The sequence below is a fragment of the Pelodiscus sinensis genome, chromosome 3 (assembly GCF_049634645.1).
Source record: "Pelodiscus sinensis isolate JC-2024 chromosome 3, ASM4963464v1, whole genome shotgun sequence".
Classification (NCBI taxonomy): domain Eukaryota; kingdom Metazoa; phylum Chordata; order Testudines; family Trionychidae; genus Pelodiscus; species Pelodiscus sinensis.
Window position 1 is genome coordinate 110,519,158 of NC_134713.1, and position 15,975 is coordinate 110,535,132.

At 38.0% G+C, this 15,975-nt stretch overlaps 1 protein-coding gene across 6 annotated transcripts in view; it reads right to left on the reverse strand.

The window, feature by feature from the left end:
- The window catches only part of TFB1M (transcription factor B1, mitochondrial), a 42,827-nt gene that overhangs the window by 14,740 nt on the left and 12,112 nt on the right, over window positions 1–15,975 (reverse strand). For 5 of the 6 annotated variants that reach the window (XM_075924493.1, XM_075924496.1, XM_075924492.1 and 2 more), the window contains 3 exons: window positions 15,457–15,565; window positions 12,609–12,760; window positions 9,078–9,197 (listed from right to left, as the gene is read on the reverse strand). In XM_075924493.1, the coding sequence (XP_075780608.1) occupies window positions 9,078–9,197; window positions 12,609–12,760; window positions 15,457–15,565 (381 nt within the window). Of the gene's footprint in view, window positions 1–3,516; window positions 4,157–9,077; window positions 9,198–12,608; window positions 12,761–15,456; window positions 15,566–15,975 lie in introns of those variants that run through there. The other variant, XM_075924497.1, reaches the window with a different exon arrangement.

Here is a 15,975-nt window from a genome sequence, read left to right on the forward strand (position 1 = left end):
CCTTCCTTCCCTGTGATGTTGCTCAAAGCCTCAGCCAGCCAGCCAACAAGTGTGATTTCATAAGGCAAGTTTTGCCTATCCAAGTCTCCTCCACAGGCTGTTGTGACTCCAAGCTGCCTTATTTGGGATGACAAACAGAAATGGCTTCTATTCTGTTCCATTTGACATCTAGAAATTCACTCATTTTAAAAGGAATTGTGTCCATCCTCATAGGTATAAACCTTTGGCATTACATTACTGCAAGTGTTCTGGCTTTTGTTAATGTAGCCTGACTTCCCATATGTAACATGAGTGAACAAAATTTTCTCAGTATCATCAGTTTGAAAAAAGTTCCAGCCTAAACTACAAGACAGACTGCTTAGGGTCAGTAATGTCACTGTAAAACTGGAACTTTTTTACACAGTACATCTGTTCCCTGACCATTCTAAAGTATAATCTGATTTTATTGAGAAATTTATTATCTTTTATCCATGTTAGTTGTGCACAACTATCATAGTTATGGAAAAGTGACCAGATTCTATTCTAGTTTGTTCATCAACAGAATTTTTCACTAAGCTTCCAATTCAGGAAAGCATCTCTTTTTAGGAAAGCACATGCCTGAATTTATGCTAGCAGAGTTTAAGCAAGTGTGTTAAGTGGTGTCCTGAATAGTGACAGAGGTAAGCATAGGATAAAGTACTTTCTGGGAGCCCAAGATCCAATTACAGATTTTATTATTGTGGATGATCAACAGCAACCCAGAGTGCATAGGTAAGATTTTCAGATGTTTAGATGAACTGGCAGAGCTGATGAGTTATTTTTACTTGTGAAAAGAGCAACTTTGATGTGAAAATTAAGACAATGATGTGAAAGTTAAGATTAACCCCAATCATTTTTATAGCTAATTTCATAGTTCAATAATTTTTATGAAGGTCCAAACATTTTTAACTCTCTCAAGATATTTTATAAAAGAGTATAGAATACTAAGCATGAATGCCAACTAGAGAATGCCTTCAAAAGTGCTTCATTCTTTTGGGTACAAATCCCCACTTCCCTCTACTCAACCTCCCTCCTCTGTAAATATAAGTAATCAGTTGAATACATAATTGGCTTTCACAACACATCCACTTTGGTACACAACAGGCTCCTTTGTGTAAATATGTATTTTTAGTTCACGACTCATTCATACAGTAATACAAATGAGGCTTTTTAAAAACAAACTCTCTTTTTCCTAGAAGTGCCCAACTAAGCAAGACAAGAAGTAAGAATGACACCCAACTAAGGATGTTAAATATTGATTAATTTACTAGCCAAGTAGTCGATGGAATTTCCATCGACTACTCAATAGGTGCTTCCGCATTCCTCCTTTGCAATGCACAAGAACCCCCACTAGGGCTCTTGTACCTTTCAAAGCTGGTATGCCACGCTCCACGCGGACGCTTCCGCTTTGAAATGCCCCGTGGAGCAAGGGTCAGTTGGGGACTCCCCAGCTGACCCAGGTTGTGTGCGCTTTCAAATGCTGGCGTGGAGCCCGAGATCAGCTGGGGAGTCCCCAGGTCACCCCGGGTTCTGTGGAAATGCCGCATGGAGCCCAATCCCAGGATCCACGCAGTATTTCAAAGCAGCAGTGCCACACTGGCATCAAGTAGAGAGTCCCCAGGCTACGTGCACTGCCACTTTGAAATGCTGAGGCAGTGTTTCAAAGGGGCAGCTCTGAGCCTGGCGTCAGCTATGCAGGGCTGCCCCCTTGAAATGCTGCCACAGCGTTTCAAAGTGGCAGCACTGTGTAGAGCCCATACCTGGGCTCCGTGCAGCACTGCCATTTTGAAGTATCCCCGCTTGCCCCCCCTTTTCTGCCTCTGATAGAGACAGCAAGTGGGGGTGGGGAGGGAGTGACTAGTCCACTCAACTATCCAATAAGCATTTGCTTATCTGGTAGCCGACTAGTCCTTAGTCCCAACAGGTATTTTCAAGGCCTTTTTAAAAAATACTGACAGCACACACTGGTTTCTCCTCTTTTCCCTGAGCAACACTATGCATTTGAAAAAAATAAATTGGTTTTCATTTAAGAAGTCTTTATTAGTCACTGAAGAGGCTATACTATATTTAGAACTGTTTTGTTTTCAATGGTAGGCTTTTGTCCACAGATGTTGTCAGCTAATTTTGTCAGTCAGGCTAATGTACATTAACACCACCTGTCAAAATAACTTTTTTTGATGCTGAACCTCTCAACCTCACATGGATGTTCAATGTTATGATCCTGTCTCCATCCCTTATTAGCTAGATTCTTCCTCTCCACCAAATAAATAAGTGAATGTTCTGACCCTCTTACTCATATTGGGACTGATTCTGTAATACTGAAATCAGTATGAGCCTTGCCAGAGACTCGGGATCAAGCCATATTAAAAATGGGATTAGTGACAGATTAAAGCACAGTGGTTATAAAGGTGGCAGAATCTGGCCTAAAATTTGTATCAGAGACAACATGGGTGAGGAGCTAACTTTTACTGGACCAACTTCCAGTGATGAGAGAGAGAGAAACTTTCGAGCTTACATAGAGCTTTTCTTCAGATCTGGGAAAAGTATTGAGTGTGTCACAGTGACACTCATTACTTTTCCTATATCTGAAGAATAGCATTGTGCAACTAGAAAGCTTGTTTGTCTCATCGTTGGAAGTTGGTCCAATAAAAGATGTTACCTCACCCACCTTGCTTAATATCCTGACACTGACAAGGCCACAACAACACTGCATAAAAGACTGCACAGATTATAAATTAACCCCAGGTTATTTCTCCTACTCTTAATGACCTAGGGTTGTCAATTTTGGTTGGACATATTCTTGAACACCTCCTCTCATGACAATCTTTAATTAAAGATTAATCTTTCATTCTTGGAGTTTCCAGGCCAATCCTGGAGGACTGGCAAACTTACAGTTATCTGAGATGAATAAATTAAAAAAAAATCCTTTTTATTATGATAAAACCGTTGTACGCAATAATATTAAATGACTGGGGAAAACTGTCTGTTTTCAGGCCAAAATCTTAACTGGACATCAAGCTTCAATTTTAGGGAAAGATTAAGGCAGAGATTTAAGGCATGCTTGCAAGGTGCCGAACAGCCTTAGCTCCCCACCAAGTCATTGGACCCTGACAGCACTCAGACTACAACTAGTTCTAACAAGGAGTTACTAACTAGAATTCCTTAATGTCCAGAAAGACCACAGATGCAACAGTGACAGACATTATATAGATAACTAAGTCTGACAGATCAAATGAATGACAGGACAATTATTATTTGTGTTTGTGCTGACAATCAAAAGACTGCTGCTAAAATCCTGTGTGTGATCCGAGGACCATGTTTCTGGAACTAAAGAAAATTCAGAAAAGGGTTAAACAAATGATAGCCTGTTTGTAATATACTTTCAATTAAGCTGACCTGTCTCTCACTTATCTCCAAAAGTGTGCAATTCAGTGACAGTGCTATTAGACATAAGAGTAGTTGCTATTTTTAAACAAGAACATTTTAGAACAAATAGAAAATGTTATCAATATTTTTATTTAAAAAAAAAATCAATAGACAGCTAGATGCCAATTCCTATTACACAATTAAGGTCAAGTACTTCAAGAGTAAAATATATTGTCCCCCAGTATATTTGCCAAATTCTATAATTTGATATACAGCATTTATTTTGTCTAATGAGCCAAAAACCTGGATGCTGCCATTAAACATGACTTTGATGGAGCAAGTTTTAGCTCCTGGCTTAGTCACATATGAAAGGGCAGCTCTTTCTTGTAATCAATCTCTAAAACGCTGTCCATTTCTAATCATTTACATTCAAGTGCCTTGTGTACAGCTGTTCAGTTGTTCTGCAGGCTTCTCATCTGCTGCAGGGTCACATTCAGATAGCTCTAATTTTCAATGCAAGCGTTTTTGTTTCCTGATTTCTCCTTTTCCCCCCTGCACTTCCCCTCTCCCCTCCCTTTCTTCTGTCACACACAGACGGCTACCGCCTTGGCTGGGAAGCTATCAGCCAGTTACATACGTTTATAACAGAAGAACGGACAGACAAAAGGTGACAGAAGATAATCATCATGGCTTCAGCAGGTCTACAGTTCTTTGCTTTTATTCTAGCTCTGTTGGGTGTTTTCGGCGCAATCACAGCCACCTTACTGCCCAACTGGAAAGTAAATGCAGACGTGGGTTCAAATATAATAACAGCTATAACACAGATGCAAGGACTCTGGATGGACTGCACATGGTACAGCACCGGGATGTTTAGCTGCACTCTGAAATATTCAATCCTATCCCTCCCTATCTACATCCAGGCTGCACGGACGACCATGGTTCTATCTTGTATCCTATCAGCTTTTGGAATCTGCATCTCCACAGTAGGAATGAAGTGCACAAAGTTGGGAGGGGACAGGCAGACCAAGAACTACACTTCTTTTGCTGGAGGGGTCTGCTTCATCCTTGCAGGAATTTTTGGGTTGGTACCAACATCCTGGTACACAAGAGAGATAATTTCAAATTTTCTAGACCCAACTGTCCCAGAGAGCAGTAAAAATGAACCAGGAGGAGCTGTTTATATTGGATTCATTTCAGCAGGACTTCTGTTCATTGCAGGTGTGATCTTCTGCACTTCCTGTTTTAAAAAGCAACAGGGAGCATGGATTTACCCTACTAAGCAACACCAGCTCCCAGCCACACAGCAAGAGAACAATGCAGGCTACAACCTGAAGGACTATGTGTAAATATAGTAATGTCTATCAACTAGGGCTTTTTTGTTTGCTTTAGATTAAAAAAACAACACAGTGAACTGTTGTTCATGTCAGGGCTGCAATGACATTGTAACAAGGTATTTTTCTTTGTAATTAAATCAGGAAAAAAGATTGCAGGAAATAAAGCATAAATATCTATGCAAGTGTTATTTTTTGCTGGATTTGTCAGTCCAAGTTCTTTGGCTTTCCAACTAAAATTTACTGAAGAGAAAGGAACCTGTTCAAACAGTACAATTAAACTGACAGTTAGTTACAGCATAGACAGTTAAACACAAAAGGAAAACTATTCAGCAAGTACAGGGTATCAGTAATGCACCAAAATTTGGGATTGTGGTTTTTTAAAATTTTGTTTTAATTATTGAACAAAACCAATTTTCTCCTCTATGTGAAACCCTATGTATTGCTTTTTAAATCACAGCTACATCTGCCTTTTATTTACAGCTCCCAAATGCCATGGTAAGTAGATTTCTTTTTAAAAAACATAATCATATTGTACACTGGCATATCAGGAGCTGAAGAGCTAACACTACCATTCATATATTGCCAAAGTGGCCCAAAAAATCCTCACCTGCTGTGGATTCCATTTTTTATTTTAAAAAGAAATGTCTATGAGGCAGTTTCCAACTGCTGGCAATCTACCACCAAACAACAAATATTCATTTTAAGGAAGGACATAACAAAAGAAGTGTCATGATGACTGAGGAAATGCTTGGAAGCTTTAACTCACTGGTTACAAGCTATATATTTAGGCACAAGAAAAATCTGAACCTACTCTGACTTTCTTACTCTTGAAAGCAAATCCCTAACCTTTAATAAAGGAGTATTTCATTTACTGTTATTTATTCATTATTTATTGAACAGTGTGAATTTTTGGCTCTTTTAAAGTAATTTCATAGACCCTGATTCAAAACTGAGTTAAGTCAATGGATCAGGCCCACTTCAATCCACCATATATAGCTGTGGTGAATGAAAGCATCTTAGTTTACAAGCACTTTGTCAGTTTAATTAACTTGATTGAGGTTTCTAAAGTCTCCGAACCTTCTTTCCAGTATGCAGAACCTATTGGACACTGTAGGAGATGTCTTATGCCAAATATTGTCCTAGGTGTTAAAGAAAATGATGCGAATTTACTGAAGCAAGTGAGGGGGGGATAAAAGAGGAGTAGACCCAGGATATGACAAGTTCCTCACAATTCAGTCAGATACTATAATATGTCTTGTTCATTCTTATTACAGCTTTTTAATGCTTAAATAACTAACTCATGACTCCTAAAATACTGTGTTAAAATTGTTGTATAAAATAGATTAATATGGAAAGCATCAAAGAAGACAAATATGAATGGTGTGGAAGGAATGAAGCTTAATCTTTTGTTACAGGTTTTTAGAGAGAGATGTTTTTCTATATACACACTGACAGAGTGGCTATCATACATCCAGTAGTTCTGAGTTAGGGGTTCAGAGCCTGCCTTATAGTATAATTTAACAGTGACCATTTGAATTTCCTGCCTATTTTAATCAAGATGTTTGTTGTGTGCCATTGGCAATTGTGCTAGATCAGCAGTAATTCAGTATGCAGACTGAGGTAGGATCAGAACTGAAATAGCCAAAAAGTTATTTAGGGACAATGCTCTAGTGCCCCACTACACTCCAAAACAGTTGTATTAAGTTTATATTGTCAAAAGCTATTAATTAAGGAGTGTATAGTTTTCTTGAAGCATTTATATTTTTCTGATAGATTAATTAAGGTATTATTGTTTTAAAAATATTTGCATGTCCAATTTAGTGGAATATCCAACACGTAATCAAGTACACCTCTAGCCTATAATTTTAAATCAATATTTTGTTTTTTTTTAAAAAAATCGCCAGAGAAAACAAGAACCAAAAAAAAAAAAGTCTTGTGAAAGACCAAAACATATATTTGAATGTGTAAGCAAAACTGAAGACTTTATTAATTACATAAAGCAACTAAGAAAGATTCCTTTGCCTAGGCTACTTATATAGAAGAATCCCAAGTTCCTTATTTCCCAATGCAAAATCCAAGCAAGAGCTGTTTAACTTCCAACAACAAGCACTTCCAACAACTTTCTGAGAGGAAAAAAAATGTTCCACATACAGTACATCATCTAATTAAGGCTGTACGTTAGTCAAACTCTCAAAGATAATGAAAAAGTTAAGAGGATAAATCTACAGCAAAACAGCAGGAGACAAAGCAAAATATGGCAAAAGGGGTGTGAAAATAGCTGCAATGTTTTTGACTACTGACTTCTGTTTCTTTTGCTCTTGTGACAGTCACTATTGGCTTTACTTTAGAGAAAATATTAAATAAATAAAAGCATAACTTTAAGCTTCTTGTCTTTTTTGAAGATGGCTACTCAGAGAAAGATGGGGGATTATAGGACTTCATTCAGATCAACCCATTGCCAGCAAACTGCCTGTCAACAGTCTGAACGAGGTTCTTATGTGGTGCTCTAATTAACATAGGAAAGTGGGAAGCATCAGGGAGCTAGTTATGTGATTCAGAAGGCTGGTTTGCAGTAGTCCCAATTTTGACTACACCAACACTGATATGTCCCCAATCTGCCTCCTTTGTGGGAGAAGAGGGGAAAGCCAGCACAAAGTTTTCCTTATTCACTCTCAGATCACACATTTTTGGTATAAAAGGGAGCCAGGACATACTGGTATTACTTTATAAAAAAACAAAGTTAGAGGGAGTAAATGACCAACAAAAGAAGTCTTCAATAGCGTTTTCTCTACGTCAGCAGTAAGAAAGGCCAGATAGTTTTTCATGTAATTAGCAGTGTAAAACACATAAGTTTGGATGCAGAGAGAATGGGGGGTGGCTGCAGTGGAAAAGAGAAAAAGCTAAGGATCTGGGAGATTACAAGGCTGAAGGAAAAACAGTGCAGCCCAGAAGAGGAAACAGAGAAAAACCAATTTTCAGTTATACATGTGCAACCACGCTAATTATAATGGAGACAGCAACTTCAAAGGGGCAGCAACATGGAGCCGGGGATGAGCTAGAGTGCCCAGCTGAACCCCGGTTCCGCGTTCCACTACTTCTGTGCCTCAAAGGGGCAGCGCTGCACAGAGCCCGGGGTTAGCTGAGGACTCCAGCTGATCCCAGGCTCCTAATGCAATGCCCTTTGAAGTGCTGGAGAAGCACTTCAAAGGGGCAGTGCAGCATTAACGCCTGTGACTAATGCGTTAATTTTTTTTAATGTGTTAATCCTGCCCTGCGTTAATCTCAGGCGTTAACGCATATAAATTGACAGCCCTATGCAAGTCACTGTGACTGTTATTCACATACATTTTTAACCCTACTTTTAGTCCCACTAAATTCTTGGTCTCAATGATATCTGGTAACAATTAGTCCCACAGGTTAATTGTATGTCATGTAAAACATATTTCCTTTTGTCAATTTTAAATTCACTATGTTTCAACTTCACTGAATGTTTCCCATATTCTTTTTTTTAAACTTCTTTATACCATTTCCTCCGTGAACAGTCATAAATCTTTCCTGCTTGGGTTTCCCCCTCAAAAGCTCACGATATTATATATTTTTGTTAGTCTCTAACAAAGGTGCTCATGACTACTCATCATTTATTCAGCTTTTCAAGCTCTCCTCATATGAAAGGTTTTCCTTGCTTCCTGTCATTTCATTATTCATCTCTGAGTGCCTCCAATATTTCTACGTCTTTTCAATGATTGGGTCCACAGATTTTGTCCTTGATTCTGAAAGGTGCTGTGTTCCCTCAACTCCCATTCCAATAGCTTTAAACATCTCTCAAGATCAGTCCTTTTTGTACAACTATTAATGCTGGAGCATATGACCTACAAGGCGAGGCTGAGGGAGTTGGGTCTATTTAGTCTGCAGAAGAGAAGAGTGAGGAGGGATTTGATAATAGCCTTCAACTTCCTGAAGGGAGGTTCCCAAGAGGCTGGAGAAAGGCTGTTCTCAGTAGTGACAGATGGCAGAACAAGGAACAATGATCTCAGGTTGCGGTGGGAGAGGTCCAGGTTGGATACTAGTGAAATAGTTTTTCCTAAGAGGGTGGTAAAGCACTGGAATGGGTTACCTAGGGAAGAAGTGGAGTCTCCATCCCTAGAGGTGTTTAAGTCTTGGCTTGACAAAGCCCTGGCTGGGTTAGTTTAATTGAGATTGGTCCTGCCTTGGGCAGGGGGCTGGACTTGATGGCCTTCTAAGGTCTCTTCCAGCTCTGTGGTTCTAATCTTTTTACAATTTGCTGTTATAATAAAGAATTAGCTGAAGCTATAGTGTGTTATCTCCTGCTAGCAGATTCACTGCACAAAGAGGACTCACCTCTGGTTTTGGAACAAAGGCTCGACCTGGAATTGTGAAACAGTTTTGAACAGTGCAGAGGTACTGAGACATGATGGACAGTCTGCTTCGTTGCTTGCTTCCTGTGGTGGCCGTGAGTCTCTATGGGATAATCAGAGTGTCATTTGTAGTCAATGAATCTAGACTGAGCAAGTGGCAAAAATATTAAAGCTCTATAATCTTGCAGCTTAATCTAAGGTAAAATATTTAAAACCAAGAGTAGCAAAACTATTTTTAAAGGCATGCACTTAAAAGTAAATAAAAAGATCAAAATTAATGTCCAAACTATCTAATGTTTTTACCTAACATGCCTGATATCTGGATTACATATAATGTATTGCCCCAAACCTGTAATCAGATCTGTTTGCCTAATTCCCATAACCCTTTAGATATCAATGAAGCTCCACAGAAGTACAGATCTACTTGTAAACTCATGCTTAAGACAACATTGTCACCCAGTTCTTTCAGAACCCCCTTTCTTCCCAATGTCTATGTTTGGATGTTTATATTTTCTTGTATTCTTTTTGTCATCTTTCAAGATCAGTTACTTAAATTTAATCAATATAAGGAAGCAAATAAATAAATTCTTGTGGAAATTCATCTGAACTTATTACAAAGTTAAGGCTGATTATTTTTCTCCCCTCAATAACTAAATGACATTTTAAAAATATGGTTTAAGTGATATAATTGAATAAAAAGAATCACAGAACACTAGAACTGGAAGGGACCTCGAGAGGTCATCAAGTCCAGTCCCCTGAAGTAACAAATCTTCATTTTTTTAAAAAATACAGCTCCAAAGATCTCTTAATTTAAAAAACAAGTCCCCAAAAAACTTAAAGCAATAATTATTACTAATTTTGTAAATGTCCACCACAGCAGTTATGCATTATTATAAACTAACTAAAATGGAGCTAGGAATGAAGTAGGGGCGTGCGCACGCGCACATGCTTACGCTGAGAAATAACATTGAGAGGAGTAGATGGAAATGTAACTTTTGAGCTGCAAGGCAAGAAAGTGCAAGTAATGTGCCATAAAGTTGTACAAAGATGTTTTCTGTCAGAATCTGTACCAAATGTCACTTTTTTCCTCTCTCTTGCCCTTTTTCATCTTTCACATTTTCTCATTCCATCTAGAACCCATATATGGGCAATGTTTAATTTTGTGCCAAGTAAAAACAACAATAGTAGTAAGAATTTTTGGTCACAGAATTTCTATTCTTATTGGAAGAAAAAAAGCATTTACTAATATCTTGCATTCGATGAGCTAAACATACTTCTCTATACACTTCTGAGAAAATGGCTAAGTGTTAAACTAAAAAAAAAAAAAACCCAACAAATAATTGAGCAGAACCTTAAAGACTGACAAAACATGCAGATGGTATCATGAGCTGTCGAGGACACAACCCACTGCTTGCCCATGAAAGCTTATGATGCCATCTACATATTTTGTCAGTCTTTAAGATGCTGTTAGACTATTCTGGTTTTTTTTAGTTTTTCCAGTTACAGACTAATAGTCTAGCAGCACCTTAAGATTGAGCTTTCATGGGCATAAAGTGGGTTGTGTCCACGAAAGTTCATACCGCCAGCTACATGTTTTGTCAGTCTTTAAGGTTCTGCTCAACTATTTGTTGTTTTTTTTAGTTTTTCCAGTTGCAGACTAACTTGGCTACCCCTCTGAAGCTTTTGCCTAAGTGTTGTTATTCCTCCTCTTCAGCAAACACATTTTAAGTATTTATAAGATGCCTATCCCCTGGATACCTAGAAGTGTCATTTTTACAAACAGCTAAACTAAAGAACAGAGATGAAACAACTTGCCTAAAGCCTCAACAGAGGCAGATCCAGGAATGAAACCTAGAAATTGACTCCCAGTTTCCTGACTGACCTTAAGACAACTTGTTTTTTTTTCTCCTGAAGGCAGTGTACGTCTTAGAAAGGCAAACCATTACACTGAAAGTCTTTGATCTTCTATTTAATAAAATATTCACTGGAATCATGGACATTTAAATAAATGAAAAACCAAGGAACAGAAGCTCCAACAGCGAAAACTCAACAACAAACCACACTTACTCATTCCATGACCTTGAGCACATCACTCCACTTTATAATGTTTAGTCTTTCCAGCTTTCTAAATACAAGGAACTTAATGGGTATGCTATTTTGCATGTCATTGGAGCTATGTTGGGTACAGAAACACTATAATCTGCATGTCATGATGGAAAAAAACTTGAAAGGCACATACAGCTGATTATAGCTATATAAACAACAGAATGCATTTATGTTCTCAACTATTTGTGTTTTTTTCCTTGTTGCTATCATAGAATTTCACATCTTTCCACTTTATACTTTAAAGCCTAGTCTATTAGCCATTTTTTAATGTTTAGGCTAATAGCTCTTATGTTATCAAGTATTCTGGGAAAAAGAAGTGGATCTTTTATGCCAGAAATCACATGGCTGCTTTACTTCACATTCACAACACAAAGAACACGTTTTCTACAGCCTTCTACTAAAAGCACTTAAGTACCTATCTTGAACCTTGTTCTCCCAAACATTGTGGTAACTGTAGCAGAGTGATGTGACATATACATACAGTAATACTTTAGGTACCCAAAATAACAGCTGAGATTTAATTTATGGCATACAATCACTGTATTCCTCATTTACACAATTTACAAAAGACCTTTCAGGTAAAACAATGTCTAACCTGGTTTTCAGTTTTGATAAGTTATTTAAATTTTTAGTGCAATACACAGTATACAGAACAACAAAGTGGTTGCCATTTTCTCAATCTGGTATTCTAAAACACTGATACTGATTTGGTGCACTCTGTTTTATTCTTGTCAGCGTGTGATAAAGAGACTGGCAATGATCCCACTCAGATTTTGGGCATCCAGATTATATTCCAGAAAGCAAAGTGTCTATGGGCTATACTGACAAGATGTTCCCTATGTTTTAAGTGTTTAATCATTAGTGGGAATCAGTGATATTACACATTTTAAATGTGAAAATCTCTATAAACAAGGGAAGTTTAAAGGGGGGTAAAATTATTTCCAATGTAATTCTTGAGGTAACTGAAAGGTTTAGAAAAACAAGATGAAGTGCTAACTCAAAATGTCACATCAGCTGATGAGGAAAGGAAATCATTTAAGACAGAAAAGTAGCATGCTGTGAATGAAGCAGACTTCACAGAAAACAAGATTTTGAAATGTCTCAATGAAATGTCTCAAGAAATATTTTATAAACAGTATGTAGTTAAAAGAAATAAGGAGATTTTGAAAATTTAATATTAAACTCGATAATTTGTAAATTTGTAGCTAAGCACACACAAATGTAAGCACTGTGCCAGGTTTCCTGCCTTAAATTACAATTTGAGAGAAAAATAGATTATTAAGCAACTTTAACACACCCTGGACGTCAACCAAATATCTCTAGTTTCTCTCATATACCACTAAATTACTAAGTGCTGAAATAATTTGTCCAATTATAAGCTTTTTAATAAGCCAATAACAAAGCTTACCTCTGCTACTTCCTTCTGAAAAGTCAAAGTCATCTGAGTTCTACCATAAACGAAAGGTCCATCTCTTTTGGAAACATTTTCAAGCCACCTGATGATCAGAGGAGTTGAAACATTGAACGGCAGATTTCCAATGATATGTACATTTGGTGGATCTATAAGAATTATGAAAATAAATCTTTTTTAAAAATAGGTAGGTAAATGGAGTACAGTTAAGGCCTTTGATTTTGTGGAACACTAATCACCTTCTATGGTTAGAGAAGTCTGATTAGTTTAATTTCCTGCTAATTATTCTAGCCAGCTTACCCCCAAGGAGATTATTCCCTCTTTTATTGAGGTAGAAACCTCCCAAACTAATGGTGAAAAGGAAGGATACAAAAAAGGAAGATGTGAGCATTCAGAATGAAATCAAGACGTTGAGAATAAATTTAATCAAGACACCAAAGAAAGTAAATGGAAAATAATACTGAATAGCCTATAAAATAATGCTAGAAATCTAGGTAACAAACAAGAGGAACAGAAAATGTTCATTTTTAAGCATAAATTGTATCTAGCTGCTATTAGTGAAACTTGGTAGGATGATTCACATGACTAGAATGTTAAATCAACAATTATGATTTATTTAGGAAGGATCAAGTGAGAAGAGGAAGAGTGGCACTATGTAAAAAGGGCATTACTTGTTTCTGAGTCACTAACAACACAGAAGAAAATTATCTTGAATGCTTATGTCTCAGTGCCCTGACATATAAAGCACAAGACGGGGTAGCAGTTGTTGACTGCTAGGCTATGTCTATACTACCAGGTTATTTCCAAATAACTTATTTCCAAATAACTCCCGAAATAACTATTTTGAAATAAGCTTATTACTCTTCACAAGCAGGAATTATTATTTTGAAATAACTAGCATGGTAGTGTGGCTGCTCACCTTGTTATTCTAAAATATAAACATGCCCCTATGGACAACCACATCACACTAAAGATCAGGATGACTGCCTATTCACTCGTCTATAATATAGGAAAACAACTGTAATCATGGGGGACTTCAATTTGAGTGGCATATGCTGCCAGTACTAAATAATCCTTACAATTTAAAGACATTATAGATGACAATTTCCTTACTCAAAAAGTGTTGCAACCAACATGAAGTAATTCTATATTAGGGTACGTCTAGACTACATGCCTCTGTCGCCAGAGGCATGTAGATTAGGCTACCCGACAGAGTAAAATGAAGCGGCGATTTAAATAATCGCCGCTTCATTTAAATTTACATGGCTGCCGCGCTGAGCCGACAAACAGCTGATCAGCTGTTTGTCGGCTCAGCGCGATAGTCTGGACGCTCCCCTGCCGACATCAAAGGGAGTTGTCGACAACCCAGGTATGCCTCATCCCAGGTATGCCTCATCCCAGCTGATCAGCTGTTTGTCGGCTCAGCGCGGCAGCCATGTAAATTTAAATGAAGCGGCGATTATTTAAATCGCCGCTTCATTTTACTCTGTCGGGTAGCCTAATCTACATGCCTCTGGCGACAGAGGCATGTAGTCTAGACGTACCCTTGGACCTTGTCCTAACAGAGAACTGAGCACAGAACTAAAAATGAATAGTATCTTAGGTACAAGTCATCATAACTTGATCACATTTATAATATGCAAGCAGAATAAAGTGCAGATGAGTAACATATAGAATAGTTGGTGTTTTAATAAAGCCTATTTCACAAACCTGTAAGCTTGTAATCTTATAATCCAAATCAGCTGGGAGAAAGAATTTAATCAGAAAACTGTTAACATTTAAGTGCATCTTACAAGATGCCCAAAAAGCCACAATCCCATGATTTAGGAAGAAAACAATGCTGGCTAAAAGTGATATCTGCTGTTAAAAAATTTAAAGAGTCATATAACATATATGGAAGAGAGAGCAAGCTGGTATTAATATAAATCCGATGTTAGGAACCATAGAAAATTGATAAAGAAAGTTAAGGAGCATAAGGAATCATCTATGGCCAGTAGGGATGTTAAAATGTGTGTAATTAAGTAACTGTGTAGCAGTCAGCTCTCCAAGAGATGATTACATGTGGGGAGCTCGTGGTAGGCAGCTCCCTGGGAGCCGGTGCATGTCAAGAGCCGGCTTTTAAGTCTGCTCCCCACATCTACCCGGAGCCTATGTGTAACCGTGAATGTTAACCAATAAGCCCAGGCTTATCAGTTAACCATTTACACAGTTAAACTTTCACATACCTAAAGGCCAGCAGTCAGTGGAATACAAATTCAGCATCTTTGCCTTAGGGCTTGTCTACAGTAAAAAGGCTGCAAGCTCAGCTGAACAGACTTAGTGATTCAGTGGAGATGCTATCTATGCTAAAAGGAGGGCTTCTCCCCTTGGCATATGTCCTCCACCACTTCACAAGAAGTAGATACATCAAGGGGAGAAGCGCTACCATTGACACAGTGGTGTCTACAATGGGAATGAGGTTGCTGTAACTCCACTGCTTAGAGGTGCAGATTTTCCCTTAGTGATGAAGTTATACCAAATAAGTTGCTAGAGTAGGCCAGCCTCACAAAGGCACGAGGCAGGTGATTATTTTTTATTTTGTTCTTTTGGAATAAAGAAGGCTGGCTTCTCTAATCTTATCTTCCAGGAAAAATCTGTCTGAAGGACTAACCATTAACAGCTTTAATTAAATTAGAGCAACTGCTGTCCACCAAAAGTCCTCAAAACCAATGTGTGTGCTGTAGATGAAGTAAGAAGAAATGGAAATCATGGTAAAACAGTAAACTCCAAGTACCTTCTCAAATAAACTAATTTTCATAGCAACTAATTCGGAGGGAACACCACATATGTAAAAACAGATACTAACCATCTTCCCACTTCATTTCAAGGTGCTTTGGAAAAGCTCTCTCCAACTTGTATGTCAAAATGTCCCCATGAACAACATGTACTTTTCCCGGAGCTGCTTCAGACAGCATCTATTTGTAGACGAGCAGAATTAGCTTAGTTAGCGCCAATAAAATGTGGTAAACTTTTTAAAAATATTACATCGTACTTATCCTTGGCTCCAGTCAAGTTACATTGGACATGAATCCAGCCCTGTATTTTTATTGTGACATAATGTACTAATGAAATGGAATAAATAGTTTTAGGTCTGGGCAGAACAAACATTTCCATACAAAAGCTAAACACACATTACAAATTACAGGTCTGATCCTATACTAGGGATGTTAGAAATAATTTTAGTAATTATGTAGCCGCAACAATTCTTAGTGGTTACACGTTACTAAAATGCTCCCCCCACAAAGAGCAGGGCCAGCAGCCATTGTGCTCCAAAGCTCCACCACCTGGGAGCCCCCTGCCACCCTCTGCTGCTGCTTCTACATCA